This window comes from Octodon degus, unplaced genomic scaffold (genome assembly GCF_000260255.1).
Source record: "Octodon degus isolate 3935 unplaced genomic scaffold, OctDeg1.0 scaffold00093, whole genome shotgun sequence".
NCBI lineage: Eukaryota > Metazoa > Chordata > Mammalia > Rodentia > Octodontidae > Octodon > Octodon degus.
The window spans coordinates 2,481,547-2,502,967 of NW_004524669.1; the positions used below are offsets into that span (position 1 = coordinate 2,481,547).

At 39.7% G+C, this 21,421-nt stretch overlaps 1 protein-coding gene across 1 annotated transcript in view; it reads right to left on the reverse strand.

Annotated features, from left to right (window-relative positions):
- Fam186a (family with sequence similarity 186 member A) overlaps positions 1-21,421 on the reverse strand; it is a 72,018-nt gene that overhangs the window by 2,329 nt on the left and 48,268 nt on the right. The window contains exons 7-8 of the mRNA XM_012516131.2: positions 16,052-16,203; positions 14,607-14,792 (exon numbers count right to left, since the gene is read on the reverse strand). Coding sequence (XP_012371585.1) covers positions 14,607-14,792; positions 16,052-16,203 — 338 coding nt within the window. The remainder of the gene's footprint in view (positions 1-14,606; positions 14,793-16,051; positions 16,204-21,421) is intronic.

Genomic DNA, 21,421 nt, shown 5'->3' on the forward strand with positions numbered 1-21,421 from the left:
TACAGAAATTTAGAAATCTAACCATATACAGCATTATAGCAGGACAGTCCTGTGACATGTTTTTCTTGTCTCTTTTTTTCATTTATTACCCCCCCCCTTTTTTTAAACAAACATTTACTTGAGAGACAGTATGGCAATAATTGGTATGTAATGACAAGCAGTATGTATTTAGAAGACCAGAATGACAGGCATTCCAAGTGTGACTCTTCTAATACATATTGCTTTCTTCAGTGCAGTTGCTTGGTTCACAGGTATCAGCATATATAGTTAGTCAAGGTGAGAATCCTACCAATTAACTGCTGGTTTCAAAAACCTGCTGATGTTTCTCAGGATCTTTGCCTTACTCATCTTGTGTGTATAAATGTATGGCTTTGCCCCTGTCATTTTTCCCAGCTTTTCTCCTTGCCCTCTCCTCATTGTCCAATCCTCAAGTTCTCACTTTCCTTTTTTTTTTTCTCTCTCTCGCTTTCCTTTTAATTGTGTCATACCTTCCTATTTGTATTTCTTCTTTTGAGTTCTTATACCAGGGAGACTATATGATATTTACACATGTGGGTTTGGTTTATTTCACTTTGAGTACATCTTCAAGTGGCATCCTGATGGATTCACAGCTGAATTCTACAAGAAATTTATGTAAGATATAATCCCTATACTCCTCAAAACTCTTCAATGAAATTAAAAAGGAAGCAGTCCTCCCAAAATCATTCCTGGAGGCAAGTATTATACCAACCTAGAATTCTGCATCCTGCAATTTTATCTTTCGAAAGGAAGAGGAGCCAGAGCAGTTAAGCAGGAAAAAGAAAAAGCATCCAAATCTGGGGGGTGGGGTATAGTTCAGTGATAGAGTAACTGTGGGTTCAATCTCAGGTACAGTAACATAACTCCAGGCATATTGTGGACTAGGAGTAACCAGAAATAAACCACATTTCTATGGTCAGTTGATTTTGAAAAATGACTAAGAATATAACGAGAGGAAAACAATCTATTCAATAAACAGTTTTGAGGAAACACCATCCATACAATAAAACTGACAGTTATCTTACCACTTATACAAGAATACACAACACCGTGAGACCCTATCACAGAAAAAAGAAGAAAAGAAAAAGGGTGAGGAGATAGCCCGGAGATCTAAGCACCTGCCTGACAAACACCAGGGCCTGGGTTAGATTCCTGGTACCTCATGCAGTGCAGCCCCTGGAATCCCGGATGTGCTGTGCCACCCTGGAACTGAGTGTGGTGGTGCATGCCTGTAATCCCAGTGCTGGGGAGGCTGAGACAGGAGGATCACCAGGAGTCTGAGCTGCATAGCAAGACTAGATTTATTTGCATCAATCTAAAAATCTACACAGAAAAAGAAACAATAAACTGAGTGAAGAAACAAAAGACAAAATATTTGCAAACCCTAATATCTAAAATAACGAGAAAACCACTCTATTAAAAAATGAAAAAAAAATGAGCAGAGGGCCCACATAAATATTTGTGAAAATCAAGGATACAAATGACCAGTACTACAAAAACGAGTTAAACCTAAATTTCCCATCTTAAACCACATTGTTCATACACCATCAAAATAGTCCCTGAAAAGCTAGAACAGAGGGAAAGAAGGGAAAGTAAAAAAACAATCACAATAAAAAAGAAGAAGGAAATTGTGGAAAAATATGAGAATAGCATTCATGTGATGGATCTCACTAATATGCACAGCATGTCAAAATCCACCGTCTTGACAATCATATACTGGAAAGATTTATATAAGGAAGCTACAAGTCATGATCAACAGTGTTAGATGAGGTAGAAAGCTTGTTATTAGTTTTAGGTTTTGCTTTTCTTTTCTAATGTATTTGGTACAGGGTTTCACTGCGGACTCCTAGTGATACTCCTGTTTACAGCCTCCCCATTGCTGGGATTACAGGTATGCCAACACCCCATACTCTATGGCCGGCTCAGCATGCCCAGGGGCAGGACCGTTGGGGCATGTGATGCCAGGGATTGAATCCCCGTCCCTATGCTTGCCTAAGCAGGCACTTAATCTGCTGAGCTATCTCGCTGGCCCTTTGTTATTAATATAGATAAATGAAAGGCAGATGGCAAGTTATAGGCTATCTCTGGCTATAATTTGTGAAAAGCTAGGAGTATAAAAGCAGATCTCATAAAGGATAATCTATCAATGGGTGATAGTGGTGAAAACATTTCATGCCAGAAAGGGGTGGTTTCACAAGTTTAAAGTGAGAACTGGGGCTCCTAGCATAACAAGACATGGTGAAACAGCCAGGGCTGATAAAAGGGCTGCTGAAAATTATATACTCCACTTTGAAACAATGACACAGAGAAATGACTTTTGCTTTCATCAAGTTTTCAACTGTGATGAAACTGACCTTTTCTAGAAGAAAATGCCCAGGAAAACATACATTACTCAGGAAGAGAAGAAAATGCCAGTTCATAAGCCCACGAAGGACAGGCTAACCTTACAGCTATGTACCAATGTGAGTGGTGACCTCAAGATAAAGCCTTTTGGTTTATCACTGTGAGGCCCCTACAACGTTCATAAAACATAAAGTCATGAAAAATAGGCTAGGGGTCATGTGGAGATCAAACACAACAACCTAGGTAACAATTGTAATTTTTCTTGAGTGGATCAGGGAGGCTTTCTGTCCTACTGTTAAGAAATATCTAGAGGACAAGGGTTTATTACTCAAGGCTCTCTTCATCATGGACAATGCTCCTACTCAAAATTGGAAGAAGAAATGGATTAGGAATTCCAGTGGCTTTCAGTTGAATTCCTCCCACCTACCTAATAAGAGTCCTCTACTGCAGCCTGCAGACCGGTAGGTTACAGCTAACTTTAAGAAGCTATACACCAAGTAACTGTTGCTGAAGGGCTTCCAGACAGTCTCAGACAGATTTAACCCTTAAAGAGTTCTGAGAAGTATATTACAACATCCTTTGCTGTGTGGGGTTAATTGAGAAATCCTAGGCTGGTGTCTTTCTAAGGACACTGAGATCTTCCTGGAAGAAAGTGTGGGCTCAGAAAATGCAAGAAAGAGACTTTGGGGGCTGAAGACATAGCTCAGTTGTCTAAGCAGTGCCTCACAAGTGCAAGAACCTGGGCTCAATCTCCAGGACTACATGCCATGCAGGCCCCAGAGCCGCGCTGGCCACCAAAACCAGACATGATGGCACCTGCAGTCCAGTTCTGGGGAGGCTGAGACAGCAGGATCACTACAAGTCTTAGCTGCATAGGGAGACCCTGTATCAAATAAATAAACTAGTTTTAAAATTTTTTTAAAAAGGAAGAGACTTTGAAGGTTGTGTAGAGGAGCCTGAGCCTTCAGTTTACCCTGTGGTTGATGACACTGTTACTGTAGCAGAGTCAGTAGGCCTGCAGACAGACAGTGGTGATGTTGAGGAACTGGTGGAGGGACACTCAAAGCAGCTGTCTACAGAAGAGCTTCAGTAACTTCGGGCTTAGCCACAGAGAATGGCAGCTGAGGAGTTTTCTGAAGAGGAGAGGGAGTGGCAGCACTCAGTGCCTCCTCTAAAATAAAGGAAGTCCTGAAAAATTGAACAAGGATACAAACATTTGTGGAGAAGACCCACCCAGACAGAAAAGGTCAATCATTGCATTCACTTGCTTAATGACAGTGCCATGTTATACTACAGAACAGTGAAAAGTATGAAACAGACAACTTTAGACCAGTTTTTAGTTCAGAAAGGTTGAGACCTAGTGAGCCAGAAGCAGGTCCCAGTGGACTACAGACTCCACAAAGGATAGAAAAGACACCAAAGAGCCAGATTCCTGATGCTCTGGTGGAAGGGGACTCCCTTTCCAAACAGTAACCACCTTCCACTTCACCCTCCCTTCCTGTAAGCCACAGATGCCAACTTGGATGGTGAGTACAACATGAACTTGTTGTTTCTGGTAGGGAAGGCACATTTTATAATTTTTGGTGAATACAATAGGAAAATTACTGGTGTTTTTGGTAAGTTATACACATGATGCAATACATTTTTATTATGAAAAATTTAAGACTGAGGCAGGAGTATTGGCGTGAGTTTGAGGCCAACCTGGACTACAAAGTGAGCTCAAGGCCAGCCTGAACTGCATAGCAAGTCCCTATCTCAAAAAGATAGATGAATAAATAAATAAATAAATAAATAAATAAATAAAAAGTTTAGTAAGGTGTGCTTTGGAAGATTTAGAATACATCATGGGTATTTCATCATTATTATTTTTTTCTTTTTTATGTATTTGGTACAGGTCTTACTATGCAGCTCGGACTCATAGTGATCCTCCTGTGGTCAGCCTCCCCAGTGTTGGGATTATAGGTGTGTGCCCCCATGCCCAGACTCACTGGCCAGCTCAGCATGCCTGGGGGTGTCCATTATTTTGTATGGGAAAAATAGTCTTGACTTACAACCAACATGAGTGACAGCCAGTCCTAGGAATGAACTGAGTTCCTAAGTCAAGGGTCCCTTGCATCTGCATTCCCATGTTCATTGCAGTACGATTCACAATAACCAAGATATGAAAATAACCTAAGTGTGGGCCGGCCAGATAGACCAACAGACTAAAGTGCCTACTTAGGCAGAGCGCAGTGGCTGGGGTTCCATCCCTGGTTTGCCGTGCCGGCCCCACCTCAGGAACCCGCTGAGATGGCAACTGAGACTGGGTGTCGTGGCGCACACCTATAATTCCAGTGCTTGGGAAGCTGAAAACAGGAAGGATCACTACAAGTCCTATCTATGAAGTGAGACGCTATAGACCCTGTACTAAATACATAAAAAAAAAAAAACCCTAAGTGTCTAACAATGGATGAATGTATTTTTTAAAATGTGGACTATATATATAGAATGCTATTCATCCTTTAAAAAAGAAAGAAACACCATCATTTGGAACAATATGGACAAATCTAGAGTAGCCTATACTAAGTGAAATAAGCCAGGCATAGAAAAACACACCTGGGTGTGGTTGCACACATCTATAATCCCAGCACTTGAGAGTCTGAGGCAAGAGGATCACTATGAGTTTGAGGTTTCTTGTGTTACATAGTGAGTTTAAGATAAGCCTGAACTATATAGTAAGCCTGTCTCAAAAAACAAAAAATAAAAGAAAAATAAATGTGGTGCTATCTGATTTGTATGTGGAATCTAAAAAAAATCAAAGATTTCTACAGCCATACCACCCTGAACACACTTGGTCTCATCTAAAAGAATCAAATAGAAGTAGCCTAGAAGTCATGGGAGGCTATGGTGGGGGAGTGAAGAGAGCAAGGAAGGATGTTGACTCAAAGTTTCAATTAGGAAATAATAAGTTCTGGTGGTCTATGTGCTGTTTGGTATGGTGATTACAGTTAACATATTCTCTCTCTCTCTCTCTCTCTCTCTCTCTCTCTCTCTCTCTCTCTCTCTCTCTCTCTCTCCCTCCCCCCTGCCCCCCCCCACCTCTTTCTCTTAGCTTTTGCTATCTTCCACAACCATGAACTATTGCTCCTTTGCCATACGACACTCTGCCTTTGAGCCAGTGGATTATGGACTGAAACCTGTACAAATTGTGAACTAAATAAACTTTTGCTTCTTAAAAAAAAAACAAAACTATAGCATATTTCAAAATTGCTAAAAGAATAGATTTTAAATGTTCTGAGCACAAATAAATGATATGTGAGGTGATGGATGTATTATGTGATTTAATTATTCCATAGCATGTGTATGTTTTAAACTCCATACTTACAAGTAGATATGTACAATAAATATATGCAATCATTTGTCAGTTAAAAACAATTAAACTTTACTTGGGCACTGTGGCACACACCTGCAATTCCAGCACTTGAGGAGGCTCTGGCGGGAAGATGTGGTATGAGTTTGAGACCAGCGTGGATTGCATAGTGAGTTCAAGACCAGCCTAAACTATGTAGCAAGACCCTGTCTTAAAAAAACCTACAATAAACAAACAAATAAATATTGTAAAAATATTTACAGAGAAAGAGAGAAAACAACCCTCATACAGCTTTTAGAATGGTCCAGTTTCAGAACACAACACCACCAGTCACTGGTGAGGATGTGGACCAACAGGAACTTTCTTTCGTTGTTGGTGGAAATGCGAAAGGACGCAGATATTGTAGAAGACAGCTTGATGGTTTCTCACGAAGCCGTATATCCTCTTACTACATGACCCAGCAATCACGCTTCTTGGTGTTTACCAATCCAAAGAAATCATGCAATTACAACCACACAAAAACCTGCAATAGATGTTTGTGGCAGCTTTAGTCATAATTGTCAAAACTTGGAAGCTCACCAAGACCTTGAGGTTTATATTGGTGAACATAATCCCTATTTGTGAAAAGCACTGTGAAACTATGAAGTGTTATTGTTACTACTTATTAGATCATCTGAAATGGTCTTACCAAGTTGCTGGAACCTCAGGTGTGCATCACTATGCTCAGCCTTAAAAGAGTTCTTTTGATAGTGTTTGTCTTCTGTAATTCCTCAGTGCTTCCTCTCTCCCTACTTTATTATTTTTGGAGGGACAGAATCATAGACATTCATTCACTCATTAAACTTTTTAAGCTTTCTTTCTTTCTTTCTTTCAACACAGTCTTGCTATGTAATTCAATCTGGTCTTAAACTCACTTTGTAACCCAAGCTGGCCCCAAACTCATGGAGATCCTCCTGCACAGCTTCTTGAATGCTGAGATTACAGGTGTGTATCACCACTCCTGGCTGAGCGCTGAACTTTTTAAACAACTCTATGGGCCAGGCAAAGTGCCATACCTCTGAAGAAACAAATAAACAGGAACATAAGCAGATACTCACAATACATGTGGTAAATACTAATAATACAATGATAAGTTTAGGATATTATGTAGTATGGAGGAATGGAATATAAAGGCAATAGAGAAGGTCAGGAAAGGGGAAAAAGTATAAACTGAGTAATCCAGTGATATTTTTGGCTGTAAGGAAGAGAATTTCCACCAAGGATGGTTGAAACTATAAGGCTGTTTGTTGTTCACTTAAGCGAGAAACAGGTGTACTCAGGGTTGTTATAGCAACTCAGTGAGGCCATAAGACAAATTTTTGAGATCTTTCAGCTCTGTAATTCTTGGTGTATTGTCTTTTGTCCTCATGGTTACCACCTCAGAGTTGCCAAAGATGACAGCAGTTGACATATACCTGTAAGATGAGCACTCAGGGATACTGAAGCAGGAGGATTGCAAATTCAAGCCCAATCTGGGCAATACAGAGAGATACTATCTCAAAATAAATTTTAAAAGGTTCTGGGTTCAATCCTCAGTGCCAGGAAAATAAAAAATAAAAAATATGGCAGTAACTCTAAGTATTAGAAATACTGAAGGCAAAAAGGGAGAAGTTGAGGGGCATGGTGGTGCACATTTATAATCCCAGAACTCAGGAGGCTGAGGTTGGGGGATCACTCAAAGCTTCAGGCCACCCTGGGCTACATATTGAGTTCAAGTCCAACCTGAATTGCATAGCAAGACCCTGTCTCAAAAACAAACAAAAAAAAAAAAAAAGGAGGGGGATTTAATTCTAGTCACCTCTGTTGGAAACAGGTAAAAAGAGAATAGGAGAAAGGCTGGAGAGATAGCTCAGGGGACTAAGCCCCTGCTTAGGCAAGCATAGGGACCCAGGTTCAATCCCCTGCACCACATGCTGCACTGGCCCCACCCCCAGGGGCACTGAGCTAGCCACAGAGATTAGGCATGATGGTGCACACCTAAAATCCCAGCAATGAAGAGGCTAAAAATAGGAGGATTGCTAAGAGTCTGAGCTGCATAGTGAGACCCTGTACCAAATACATTTCTTAAGAGGGAGAAGGAGAGAGAGAGAGAGAGAGAGAGAGAGAGAGAGAGAGAGAGAGAGAGAGAGAGAGAGAACAGTTGGGAACTTCTCTAATTTGTGTTCATTTTAGGTAAAATATTACAAACCCAATAGATGTAGAAAAATTGGACACTAGCCAGGCTGAGCAGGAGGATCACAAGTCTAAGCCCAGTCTGGGCCACACAGTGATACCCTGTCTTAAAAATAAACAGATGCATGCCTGTAATTCCAGCACTTGGGAAGCTGAGGCAGGAGGATAGGCTTGAGTTCAATACCCTATCTCAAAAAAAAAAAAAAAAAAAAAAAAGAATGAAGAATACCCAAAAGACAAATATATTGGTGTATCTCACAGGTAACAATGTGAGAAGGTAGAAAAGATTAAATACTATGTAATTTAATTTATATGAAGTTCAAAACAGGCAAAATTATTTATGGTAACAGAATTCTGAATAGTATTTATCTCTGAACAGGGAATATTAAATGTTAGGGCATATAAGGGAAATTTATAGGGTTTTTTTGTTTTTTTGCAGTAATGAGTATTGAATCCAGGACCCTGCACATGCTAAGCAAGCATTCTAATACTGAGCTACAACCCCAGCCCTTCTTATTTTGAGATGGGGGTCACAGTAAGTTGCCCAGCTTGGGATAAAATTTGAAGTCCTCCTTGTCAGCCTCCTGAGTAGTTGAGATTACATGCTTGGCTTAAATGTTTTCTTCTTCTTGTTGTTGTTGTTGTTTTTCTTAAAGATCTGGGCAGTGCACTCAGGGGGCTGAGGGAGAAGGATCCCTATGAGTTCAAGGCCAGTCTGAGCTACAAAGTGAGCTCAGGCCAGCCTGAACTCCATAGTGAGGCCCTGTCTCAAAAAGACAGCAGCAACAACAACAAAATCCAGGCCGTGATGGATAAATTTTAGATTTTTTTTTTTTTTAGATATTTTATGTGCATATGCTCCTGGAGATTCAGCCCAGAGCCTCACATGTGCTGGGTAAGCATTCTACCACTCAGCTGTATCCTCCGCCATTTACTCATTTGTCTATTTATTTATGTTTGGTCTTTTGAGACTCTCACTGTGTAGTCCAGACTGGCCTCAAACTTGTGATCCTCCCGCTTCAGCCTCTTTAGTAACTGACATTACAGGCATGTGCTATTGCACCATTTTTTAAAAATTTCAATAGCCTTAGTAAGGTATTATTATTGACTTACAATAAATTACATATATTGAAGTTACACAATTCACTAAAGTTTCACACATCTATATAATCACAATCACCATAAGGAAAATGAACATATCTATCTATATCACCCCCAAAATTTTCCTGTGCTCCTTTGTTCTCTGACTCACACCCTTTCCAGTCCACAGGCAGCAAATGATCTTCATTTTGCCCAATTTCATCTTGTCGAATCTTATATCAATGGACTCATACAGCATGTACTGTTTGTCTTCTTTCACTCAGGATAATTATTGAGAATTCACCTGTGTATGCCATGTATCAGTAGTTTGTTCATTTCTGGATGGCTAATAATCCAATATTTCATTGTGAATTCCACAGTATACCTCGTCGACTGCAGGGTTATTTCTAGTTCTTCACTATTTTAAATAAAATTGCTATGGACTTTCATATCCACATTATTGCATAGACAAAGGGGAGAGGAACAAGAGGGGGGAAGGGGATATGAAACAAGGGAAAAGTAAAAAAAATGAGAAAAGAAGAATGGAAACAAAGATTTTGTAAATGGGATGGAAGGAAGGAAGGGGTTCAAGAGAGGGTAGGAGGATGAAAACAGCATCAAGTTATATCACACAAAGGTACAAATTCTCTATGATGCATGTGATCATTATATACCAATAAAATCTGAAAAATAAAGAACAAAACAAACAAAAAATAAAGCGAAAAGAAAATGAAAGGAGAGGATTACCACATGGGATGGTAGGTGTTAGGACAATATTAATTACAAGGTACATTGGGAACACACAGGTGAGGTCAAAATAGGCATTCAGAAAGAGAACTGCTTAAGGGGAAACCCGAGGGATGGCAAGAACAACTCGGAGGAAATGGTCTCTTAGCTTGCCTTTGAACTACAGCAAAGTAAAATACTGTCCTCTTTAAGGGGAAGTTTTTATGGAAGTTCCAGTGAGAAAAAGGAAAAGTATACTAAATAGTAGTTGACTAAGTAGTGTCCCTTTTCAATATATATATATATATTTTTTGAGACAGTATCTTTCTATGTAGCACAGACTGGCCTCAAACTCATCATGATCCTTCTGCCTCAGCCTCCTGAGTGCTGGGATTACAAGCATGCACCACTGCAGCTGGTTTAATACGTCGTAATTAAACCAGCTTGATATTTCCTGTATTCTATTCTTAATGAACATAAAACAAATTTCACAGGAGAATAAAAACTTGTAAGGCTTTTTTTTTCTATTTATTTTCTATATTTATTTAGAGGAGATTGGGATTGAACCTAGGATCTTGTGCAAATCACTTTATTTGATTTTTTGGTTTTTTGGGTTTTTTTGCAAATCACTTTACCATTGAGCTGTCCTCAAAATTTTGATCCTCCTGTATCAACTTTTCAAGTAGCTGGGATTATAGGCATGTTGCCACTATGCTTACCTTAATTTCCTATCACATCTTAAAGTTTTTCACTGCCTTTGGTGTCTCTTACTCTGGAAGTTTTCAGACACAGAACCACTAAGCTAGAAACTCTTAACACAGCATGACAAAATGGAAATCTTAATGAAACACAACAGGATTACCAGCTAAAAATAAAGGACGATAGGCACCAGATTCCCAAAAGAAGTGCTAACCCAAGATTTATTGGATAACTGACCTTTGAATTTTGAGGGTATATAGTGGCCAAGGAAAAGAGAATGCCAGCCCTTTATATTTCTTGTATTTGAGACAGTGTCTTGCTAAATTGCCCAGGCTATACTTGAACTCAAAATCCTCTGATCTCAGTCTCCCAAGAATGCTGAGATTACAGTCATGTATCACCACATCTAGCTGATTTTTGTGTACTGACTGAATACTCTGTATATCATAGATTTTAAATGTTTTATTTCATAGTATCTGCCAGATGAACACATTTGTAAGTTAATACTACTACGTCTTATTTCAGGACATGGATTTCACAAAATAAAGCATACACATTAATTTTCTAAATTCTTAGTTTAAGCCAGCCATGGTGGCACTCACTTAGTGCTAGGGCACTTGGGTGGCTGAGGCAAGAGGATTGTCATGAGTTTGAGGCCAGCTTGGGCTATATAGCAAGTTAAGGGATAGCCTGAACTACATAGTGAGACCCTGTCTCAAAACAAAACAAAACAAAACAAACAAAAAACAAACAAAAACAAATTCAAATACAGTGAAAATGGCCATACTTACAAAACTGTTATATAGAGTTAATGCAATTCTGATCAGAATTCCAATACCATATCTCATAGAATGAGAGAAAACAATTGTACAAATCATTTGAAACCAGAAGAGACCTGGAAAAGCAAAGGCAATTCTGGACAGCAAAGGCAAGGCAGGAGGTATCATGATCTCTGACTTGAAATTATACTATAAAGCTACTGTAATTTTTTTTAAAGCATAGTAATGGCCAAAAAAAGAGACCCAATGGTCAATGGAACAGATTATAAAAATGTATAAATGACTCCAGAAATACTCATCCACCTTATCTTTGATAATGATGCTCAACATTCACTGGAAGAAAGATAGCCTCTTTAATAAATGGGGCTGAAAAAACTGGCTCTGCATTTGCCAAAGATTAAAATTGGGCCCATATCTTTCACCATGCACTAAACTAAATTCAAAATGGATCAGATATCTAAACATTAAAACAGAAACATAAAATCTGCTGGAAGATAGACTAGGCAAAACTTTTGAAGACATTGGTGTAGTCAAAGACTTTATGAATAAAATCCTGATCACACAGGAACTAACACAAAGAATCATCAACTGGGATCTCATTTTATTAAAAAGCTTTTCTTCAGCAAGGTAAACCACCAACAGAGTGAAGAGTCAACCCACAATGTGGGAAAAACTTTTGCCAGCTGCTCTTCCGACAAAGAGCATCTGAGCTAAATACATACTTCTCAGATGAAGAAATACAAACAGCAAATAAATATAAGAAAAGATGTTCAACATCACTGGTCATTCAAGAGACCCAAATTAAAGCAACACTGAGATTCTACCTCATTCAGAAAGAATGCCCATTATCAAGAAATCAACCAATAACAGATGCTGGAGGGGTTATGGGGAAAAACAAACACTTCTCCACTGTTGGTGGGAGTGTAGACTGGTGTAACCACTGTGGAAATCAGTGTGGAGATTCCTCCAAAAATTAGGATTGAAGGTGCCATTTAACCCAGCTATTCCCTTGCTATGTATCTTTCCAGAAGAAGTGAAAACATCAAACCACAGAGATATATGCATACCCATGTTTATAGCAGCACAATTTTTCTTTTAAATGAGGAACTGAGGATTGAACTCAGGCCCTTCAGCTTGCCAGATAAACGCTTATTCTACTTAGCTATCTCCCTGGACCCTTTTATGCTAAAAGCAGCATAATTTGTAATAAGTTAGTTTTGGGGTTTGTTTGTTTGTTTGTTTGTTTGTTTTGATGGAACTGGGCATTGAACTCAGGCCCTTATGCTTGCCAGGGAAGCACTTATTCCACTAAGCCATCTCACCAGTCCCAGTACTAGCTAGATCTTAGAAACAGCCCAAATGCCCATCAACTGAGGAATGGTTAAAAAAAGATATGGTCTTCTTATACAATACCATACTATTCAGCCATAAAGAAGGAAAAACTGGAGACTTTTATAGGTAAGTGGATGCAAATTGAGACCATACTCATAAGTGAAATAAACCAGATGCACGTGTGCAGACTTCACAGACATCGTATAGTCTCACTAGTGTGAGAAACTGAAAGAGTAAATAAGATCCAGAATGTACAATAGATATTGTGAAATAGAAAGAAACTATTCAAAAGGAAAGATAAACTGGGATGGAGGAAAGGAGAGAAGGAAGGAAGGGATATTACTAATTTCTCTTAGTTCATTGAAAAGTAAGGTTTGTGCTTACATTGTTTGGACAATGAAATCCTTATATCTTGCTTCTATTTTTTTTTTTTTTTTTTGTACCAGGGGTCAAACTCAGGATCTTGTATTTGCCACTTGCTAGGCAGGTGCTTATGCACCTGAGCTATCTCCCCACCTCTAAATGCCTACATCTTGGACTCTGAGTAACTAATTTAAAGGTAATATACGGGGCTGGTGAGATGGCTCAGTGGTCTAAAGCACCTACTTGGAACAAGCTTGGCAAAGCCCAGGGACCACGGTTCAATCCCCCAGCACCACATGCCAGCCAGCCCGCCCCCTGGTGGGCTGAGCTGGCCACACACACACAAATAAATAAATTTTAAAAAAATAATAAAATAAATAAATAAATAAATACAGAAGAGGTGTAATTTGTAAAAAAAAAAAAAAAAAAGGTAATATACAATGTATTAACCATTGTTATCCTCCTATTAACTTATTTTGAATTATTTTTTCTCTTTGAAACAAATACATTCAGGGACAGTGAGATAGCTCAGTGGACTAAGCGCCTGCTTAGGCAAGCTCAGGGACCAGGGTTCGATCCCTAGTACCAGATGCTGCGCTAGCCCCCAACCCTGGGCACACTGAGCTGGCCACCAAGACAGGGTGTTATGGTTTGTGTCTAGGTGTCCCCCCAAAGCCTCATGCAGTCTTGGGGCACCTTCTGGAGTTTGTGATTGATTACTGTGGGTGTGGATGCTGCACTTGCCCTGGGGCGGGTAATTTGCATTACAATGTAAGGAGGGAAGAGAAGCCAGCTGCTTGAGCTGCTGCTACCCCTCCTTTTGTGCTTTTGCTCTGCCCTGGCCACGAAAGGTTGCCCTCTGCTGTATACTGCTCTGCCGTGGAGCCAGCTGAGTGCGGACTGAAACCTCCAGTGACTGTGAGCTAAATAAACATTTCCTTCCTTCATTTTGAGTGTCGGGTATTTGTCCCAGCAACGAGAGAAGAGTAAGACACAGGGCATGGTGGCTCACACCTGTAATCCCTGCTTTGGGGAAGCTGAAAACAAGAGGATTATTAAGAGTCCAAGCTATGTAGCAAGACCCTGCACCAAATACATAAAAAAAAAATTAAATTCTTAGTTTAGGATATTAGTTCTCTTCCAGAAAAATGTAATGCGAACTCCAAAGCTCTTTACTTTCACTGGATTAATTTCCAGTAGTTAAAGTGATAATCTAACTCAACAGAATCTGGAAATGTGGAACCATAATGACCATTTCATCTATTTTCTCGGTCTCGTCAGTGTATTTTGGAATAAAAGCACTTGATTTACTTCAAATTGTGTTTAGTTTTTATGTTTCGTCATAGTTTCACTATGTTGCCCAACTGGGTCTGAAACTTGGGAGCTCAGGTAATCCTCGGTGGTCAGCCTCCCAAGGAGATGATTCCAGGTATGGCAAGCACACCTGGGTAATTTACTGAGCAGACCAATCCAGTGTTAGATTAAATTCATGGTATTATAATTACTATATAATGGTCTATATTATTCAGTAGTGACATCTATAGGCCTATAATGAAAAACTCCATTTATCTATGTTTTGTAACTTAATCTAACCTCATGCCACACACTACTTTTGGTAACAGGTTTGAAAGAGAAAGTCAGATTAGGAGACAAAAGCTGTATGAAGAAAGGCCCACCAACCAGAATGCGCCCAGTCTTTTACTTACTGTGATTGAATGGATGCAAGCGATTTTCTAAAAGTAGACTGAATATCTAACTGGAGCAATCTAGGAATATCTGGGTACCCACCCATCTGGGCCCAGAGTGATGTTACTGACGTTTTCTTTGTTATTGGATAGCTTGAGGTGGACAGATCAGCATTCCAAATGGCCTGCCTCACAGCTTCTTTTTGTCTAGAGAATTAGAAAACAATTAGTGGAAGTGTCAAATTCTCATGAGCTCCATAGCCAATAAAAATGAGCCTTATTCTTCCCTCTTCTCTTTACCATCACCTTGTCCTATAATGCCCTCCCTTTGCTATGTCTACTTTGACAGAGAAATGAATGAAAGGCTGCAATAGTTCACAAGGCTTTATTTTCATAACATATCTAGTAACGTTAATATATTTTGTGCAGGGTCTCACTGTACAACAGACTCATAGTGATCCTCCTCAGTGCTGGGATTACAGGTGTGGCCACCACGCCGTGTCTCAGTCACCAATTCAGCGCTCTGAGGGGTGGGGCTAGCACAGCATCTGGTGCCAAGGATCAAACACCAGTCCCTGCATTTGCTTAAGCATGAGCCTAGTCCACTGAGCTATCTCACCAGCCCACCTAGTAACATTTTAAAACAACCTTCTCAACTTCATCAAATATGTAGACCATCTTACCCCATCCTTCCCAAAACTTCTCCCTTCTTAAAAAGAAGAAAGAGAAACGAAGGGGTTGGCTAAATAGCTCAGCGGACTAAAGCACCTACAAGCAGGCTCAGGGTCCAGTGGTTTGATCCCCTGGCTTGCCATGTTGGCCCTGCCCCTGGGGCCCACTGAGAAGACAATTGAGACTGGGTGTGGTGGCATGTGCCAATCCCAGCTCTTGGAAGGCTGAAAACAGGAGAATCACTATGAGTCCGATCTAGTAGTGAGACCCTGAACACCCTGTAGACCCTTCCCTAAAATACAAAAAAAAAAAAAAAAAGAGAGAGAGAGAGAGAAAGGAAGGAATAAAGGAGGCAAAAGGGATAGGGAGGGACGAAGAGAGGAGAGGGGTTAATGGTTCTCAGTGTCTTTTTTAGATATTCTTAAAATAATTGGTTTCTTAGAAGGAATTATCTTTATACTTTAAAGGAATTCAAAATCAAACGTTAAATATTTAAACAAAAGTAGAAACAAATAAATGTCTTGATAAATTAGCTAAGGAAATTAATATGCCCGCAGACTCTTATATGTATCATAACTGGGTTATGAGTAAGGGGAAGCTCTTGGTCAGAACTACCAACAAATAAAAAACATTGCATGGGGCTGGGGAGATAGCTCAGTAGAATAAGCACTTGCCTGGCAAGCGCAAGGTCCTGAGTTCAATCCCCAGTACCGCAAAAAAAAAAAAAAAGCATTGCATGTAGTGATTCTACATATCATACTACAAAGTCTTATGCCAGTCTTTCTATCACATACCTAAATTTATGGAAAATGTCAGATGTTTTGTCTTCTTCAATCAGTAACTCTAGGAATGGCTGTGGAGCAGACTTGGTAGAGGCAGGTGTCTGCTTTTTGGCAACTTTCAAGGGGATAGGTTGACTAAGATTCAATTTATACATCTTTTGGAACTACAAATAAGAGAGAAAAAGGAATCACTACATCATTTCACAGTCTTTTGACTAAGCCCAGATAGAACAAAGGAATCCTGAAAACACAGGGCCACAGTTTTTAGGAAGGTCTTCTGAACTAAGACTAAACAGCAAATTCTTTTCTAGAGATTTAGACATCTTCTTCCTTTACTCCACTTCTAACAAATGCATAATTTCAGACTTAGTAGTTATGATATATAAAAACTTTGGTCTTAACCAGGCGTGGTGGTACATGTCTGTAATCCCAGCACTCAGGAGGTTGAGCCAGGAGGATCTTTTCCAGTTCAGGACCAGCCTGGGGGCTACAAAAGTGAGCATGAGGCCAGACCAAACTGCATAGTGAGACCCTGTCTCAAAAAACGAACAAACAAACAAACAAACTTTGGTCTTGAACTGGGCATGATGGTGCACACCTGTAATCCCAACACTTAGGAGGCTTGGGCAGGGGGATCACTCAGAGTTTGAGGCCAGCCTGGACTACAAAATGAGTTCAAGGCCAGCCTGAAATGCATAGCAATATCCTGTCTCAAAAAAAAAAAAAATCTGGGGATATAGCTCAGCAGCATAAGTGACCACTTGGCAGACAAAAGGTTCTGAGTTTGATCACTGGTACTAAAAAGCAAAAAGATAAAAAAAGAAAGAAAAACCCTTCATCCTATTTAGGCTCCACTCTTATTCATCTAATTTCCTAGCTATGAGACTTTGGGTTATTTGATTAATTTATCCTCACCCCATTTTCCTCATTTCCTTGTTGGTTTGTTTGTTTGAGTGAGGGTCTCACTATGTAGTTCAGACTGGCCTTGAACTCACTATGTAGTGCAGGCTGGCCTTAAACTCATAGCAATCTTCCTACCTTAGCTTCCCAAATCCTGGAACTACAGGTATATATCACTATCCCTGGCTTTTTCCTCATCTCCAAAACAAGCATAATGTCAGGTGTTATAAGCAGACTTGTAAATCCAGCACTCTGGAAGACTGAAGCAGGAGGATCACAAGTTTGAGCCCAGTCTTAGAAATTTAGCAATTTAATTTGTCTCAAATTTTAAAAATTTATTAATTAATTACAAATTTAAAAGGGCTGGGGATATATCTTAGTATGAATGCCCTGGGTTCAATCACCAGTACCACAAAAAAATATTTTTAAAGAATAACCAGGCATAGTGGTACACGCCAGTAATCCCAGTGCTGGGGAGACTGAGACAGGAGGATCACTATGAGTCTGAGCTGCAGAGTAAGACCCTGTGCCAAATACATATACACATAAAGGTTTACAGAAGAACATAGGATTGTTATGAGAATTGTACATTATATAGAGAGGGCCTTTGTCAGGTACGAAGCTCTGTGCAAAGACAACAAAAGGTGACACTTACTGAATGGCAGTCACTCCATCTCAGCTGCTTTCCATGATCAGCTAACTTGGTATTTATAACATACTCATGAGGCAAGTACTATTATTAGCTTTTTCCTGCTTATGGAGAATCTGAATCTCAGAAAATTTGAGTGTTGTGACTCAGAAAACTCGAGTGGTCCAAGGTCACTCAGCCATATTTGGCAAAGCTGAACTGGACTAGGGATCTAGTAGGAGAGCTAATCTTGCGAACCACCACCCTGATTCAATTTAAGACATTTATTCGTATCCACTTTAATCCCTTTAACTTTTCCTCTCCCTTCTTTATGCCTTGATACCCATAATTCTGTCATCTGGTTTCTGACTTTCCTGACCCCATGTCCACATTCATCTTCGGTAACGTCCTAGGCTTTGTCATTCCTGTGTGATAGCTCCTGTTACTGCCAACCCATCTTGCTTTACTCCATCTACATGGGCCCTTGCTATGGTTTATGTCTAGTTGGCTCCCCAAAGCCTAATAGAATGCCTGGGATGTCTTCTAGAGTTTGAGATTAATTCTCGATCCAAGGCTGGGCTTATGGGTGTGAGTGCTACACCCGCCCTGGGGCTAATGCCTGAATACAGTCTGGGGAAGGGAGAGAGGCTAGCTGGCTGCTGTAGGCACTGCTCCTCCCTTTGGGCTCTTACTATTTGCTGTTTTCCCCTGCCATGAACAGCCTTGGAATCTTGGAGCCAGCCAAGTATGGACTGAAATCTCCACAAATTATGAGCTAAATAAACCTTTCCTTCCTGAATTTTGGGTGTTGGGTATTTTGTCCCAGCAATGAAAGAAAAGTAACTGAGACAGCCTGGTTTGCCAAATCAAAACCAAGCATACTAATTTTTTTTTTGGACAAGCAGTCATAATATTTAAAATGTGACAGCTCTGGAAAATTTAGAATATTTGGTTTGGATTAGGCTATGATAAGTCTCTTTGTACTTCCCAAAGCAGCAACTAAGTAAAACTTACAATCAATGTTAATGAAGCAAAGGCTATATAGATATAAAAATGTTCCTAGATCTCTAGCTTGTGGTATTCATTATTAGTACTCTAATTTGTGCTAGGAGATTCCAAACATATAATCCCACAGAAATTATATAACCTTTTTGAAAATCCCTATTACACCCAAAGATGTATGGATACCTCTGAGAAATTCCTGAGATATGAGTGGACACTAGGGTATAACAGGATCTTCTGTTCTTGGTGCTATGTCACCAAGTTAAACAAATTCTTTTTTGCCTTTGTTGTAAATTCATAATTAAAAAAAAATTCTTTCATTCATTTATTTATATGTTTTTGAGATAGTTTCGTGAGGCAGTTCAGGCTGGCCTTGAACTCACTTTGTAGCCCAGGCTGGCCTCAAACTCACAGTGATCCTCCTGGGTCAGCTTCCTAAGTGTTGGGATTACAGGTGTGTGCAGGCCTAAATTCATGATTTAAAACTAACTTCCTGGTAGTTCTAAGGTCAGAAATAACCCCCCAGAATCAGAAAGCAGAGGCTTCAAGTCATCTATAAGCTGGAAGCAATTAAGCATTTCTGGAAGTCTCCTATTCTCATTCTTTTCTCATCTAGAGATCCAGAAAACGTAACTGTTGTCAATTTAGAAGTTTCGCTAAAGTCATGGCATAATGAACTGAATGGTGTCCCCGAAAGTATATGTCCACCCAAACCTGTGAATGTGTCCTTATTTGGAAAAAGGGACTTTGTCAATGAGAGTGAGTTAAGGATCTGAAAATTTTGTTGTCCTTACAAAATCTTGGAGAGGCTTTTTCTCGGCTGCTCAGTATTTTGCTACCTTCCCAGAAGTCCTCTGTTTTTTAAAAAGTATAATCCAAAAATACCTGAATACAGATTAAGCATCAGCCAGCCATATGTGAAAATATAAAATGGATTTGAGGTAGAAGGGTGTGAGAGAGAGAGAGAGAGAGAGAGAGAGAGACAAACAGACAGACAGAGACAGAGACAGAGACAGAGACAGAGACAGAGGTAGTAGAGAATGAAAAATAAATTTTAGTTATTAATAGGCCTCTCTCATAGGTGGCATAGTTGGATAGGTGCCCCAGGGACCCATGCTTTACAGAGAGTCATGGGATCCCTTGCTAAATTAGTTTTGTCTCAGGAAATAAAATTTACTTCCCTCTTTTAAAAAACTTAATTAAGTTCATTATGGATTGAAATTTTCAATTAAGTGAGAAGGCCGGGGATACAAAACAAATAAACAAAAAGGAGAAAGGGAGGGGACAACCCGCTCAGGCATCCCTTCTGTTCCTCTCTTGGACAAGAAATTATTTTCCCCCAATAAATATATTCTGCTCATAACCTCAAAAAAAAGAGAGAGAGAGAGAGAGAGAGAGAGAAAGAGAGAGAGAGAAAGGACTTGTCAAAGGTTGTGAACCTGTGGCACAGGTGCTGCAGCCAGCTATTTGTTATCATTGAACACTCTAAAGGTTGGCTATCCTAGGCTAGGTGGTACAGCATTCACTTGTTTGTGTAGGTAGGGAAGGAAAAAAATTCAAGTTTTCTTATAAGTGGTAATGGATCTGGTAAGAAAAGTCACATTAACATGAAAAAATAAGTTTATTAACTTTCATATATACATGGAAAAAGTCAGGGAATGTGTAGTTCTTAGAGAGGTGGCTTTGTCTTCCTCTGATAGTGTCTTCAACAAAGAATAGCTTATTTTTAAATTACTGACAAGACAAAAAGGATGTTGAGTATCTAGAGGTAGGAACTTGTGGGAAGGAAAAATGGTAGATAGAAGCTAGTTAGTAAAGCTTGTCGAGGTAGATCTCAGGTGCAGGCTGCAGGCTTAAAGTTTGTCTGTCTGTCTGTCTGTCTGTCTGTCTGTCTGTCTATCTGTCTCCCTCCTTCTTAGCTACCTACCTTTTTTTTGAAACAGGCTCACCATGTAGTTCAGGCTGGCCTTGAGCTCACTGTGTAGTCTGGGCTGGCTTTGAACTTGTGGCAATCCTCTTGCCTCAACCTCCCAAGTGCTAGGATTATAGGTGTGCACCACAACACCTGCTGTTCTTTCTAATAGAAAGTAGGGCAGGATATCTTTTGTATTTGTAAATTTGTGTCCTGCTTTAGGCAAAAAAAAGGAAGATAGAGAAAAAATTTTATTGTCCTGAATTAATCAAATGAGTCCTAAATCCAGTGATATTGGCCTTAAAAATCAGAAGAGATGGAGAGAGTCCTCTCCTAAAATCTGAGCATGCTGGGAGGCCTAGGCAAGGTTCAAAAATTTGAGCCCAATCTGAACAGCTCAGTAATTTTTAGGGAGACCCTGTCTCAATATAAATAAAAAGAGGATACAAAACACACAGGGAAGAAGGCCAGTTGAAGAAGGCAGAGATTGGAGTATTATGGCTACAAACTAAGGAACACCAATAATTGTTGACAGCTGTATAATCCATGAGAGAGGCTTGAAACAGGTTTCTCAAAGCTTCCAGAAAGAACCAATCCTGAAACACTTTGATGACATCAACTCTGGCTTCTACAACTATGAGAACATAAATTTCTGAGGGATTTTTCTTTTGTTTATGAAACTGTATTTTTTTATTTTTCCCTTTTTACTAGTGAATATTTCTGATATATAATAAATGATTCATTGTGGGGAATTGGTATGTATACATATCCCATCTCAATCCTTTTTACATCCCCTTCCTCTGTCCTTCATCCCATCTCTTTCCATCCCTTGATATCCCTTCCCTTTTCCATTAATGTTAAATTGAATTTGTAGTAATGTATTCAGAAGCCCTAGGGGACACACACACACACACACACACAGATAGATATAGATATATAT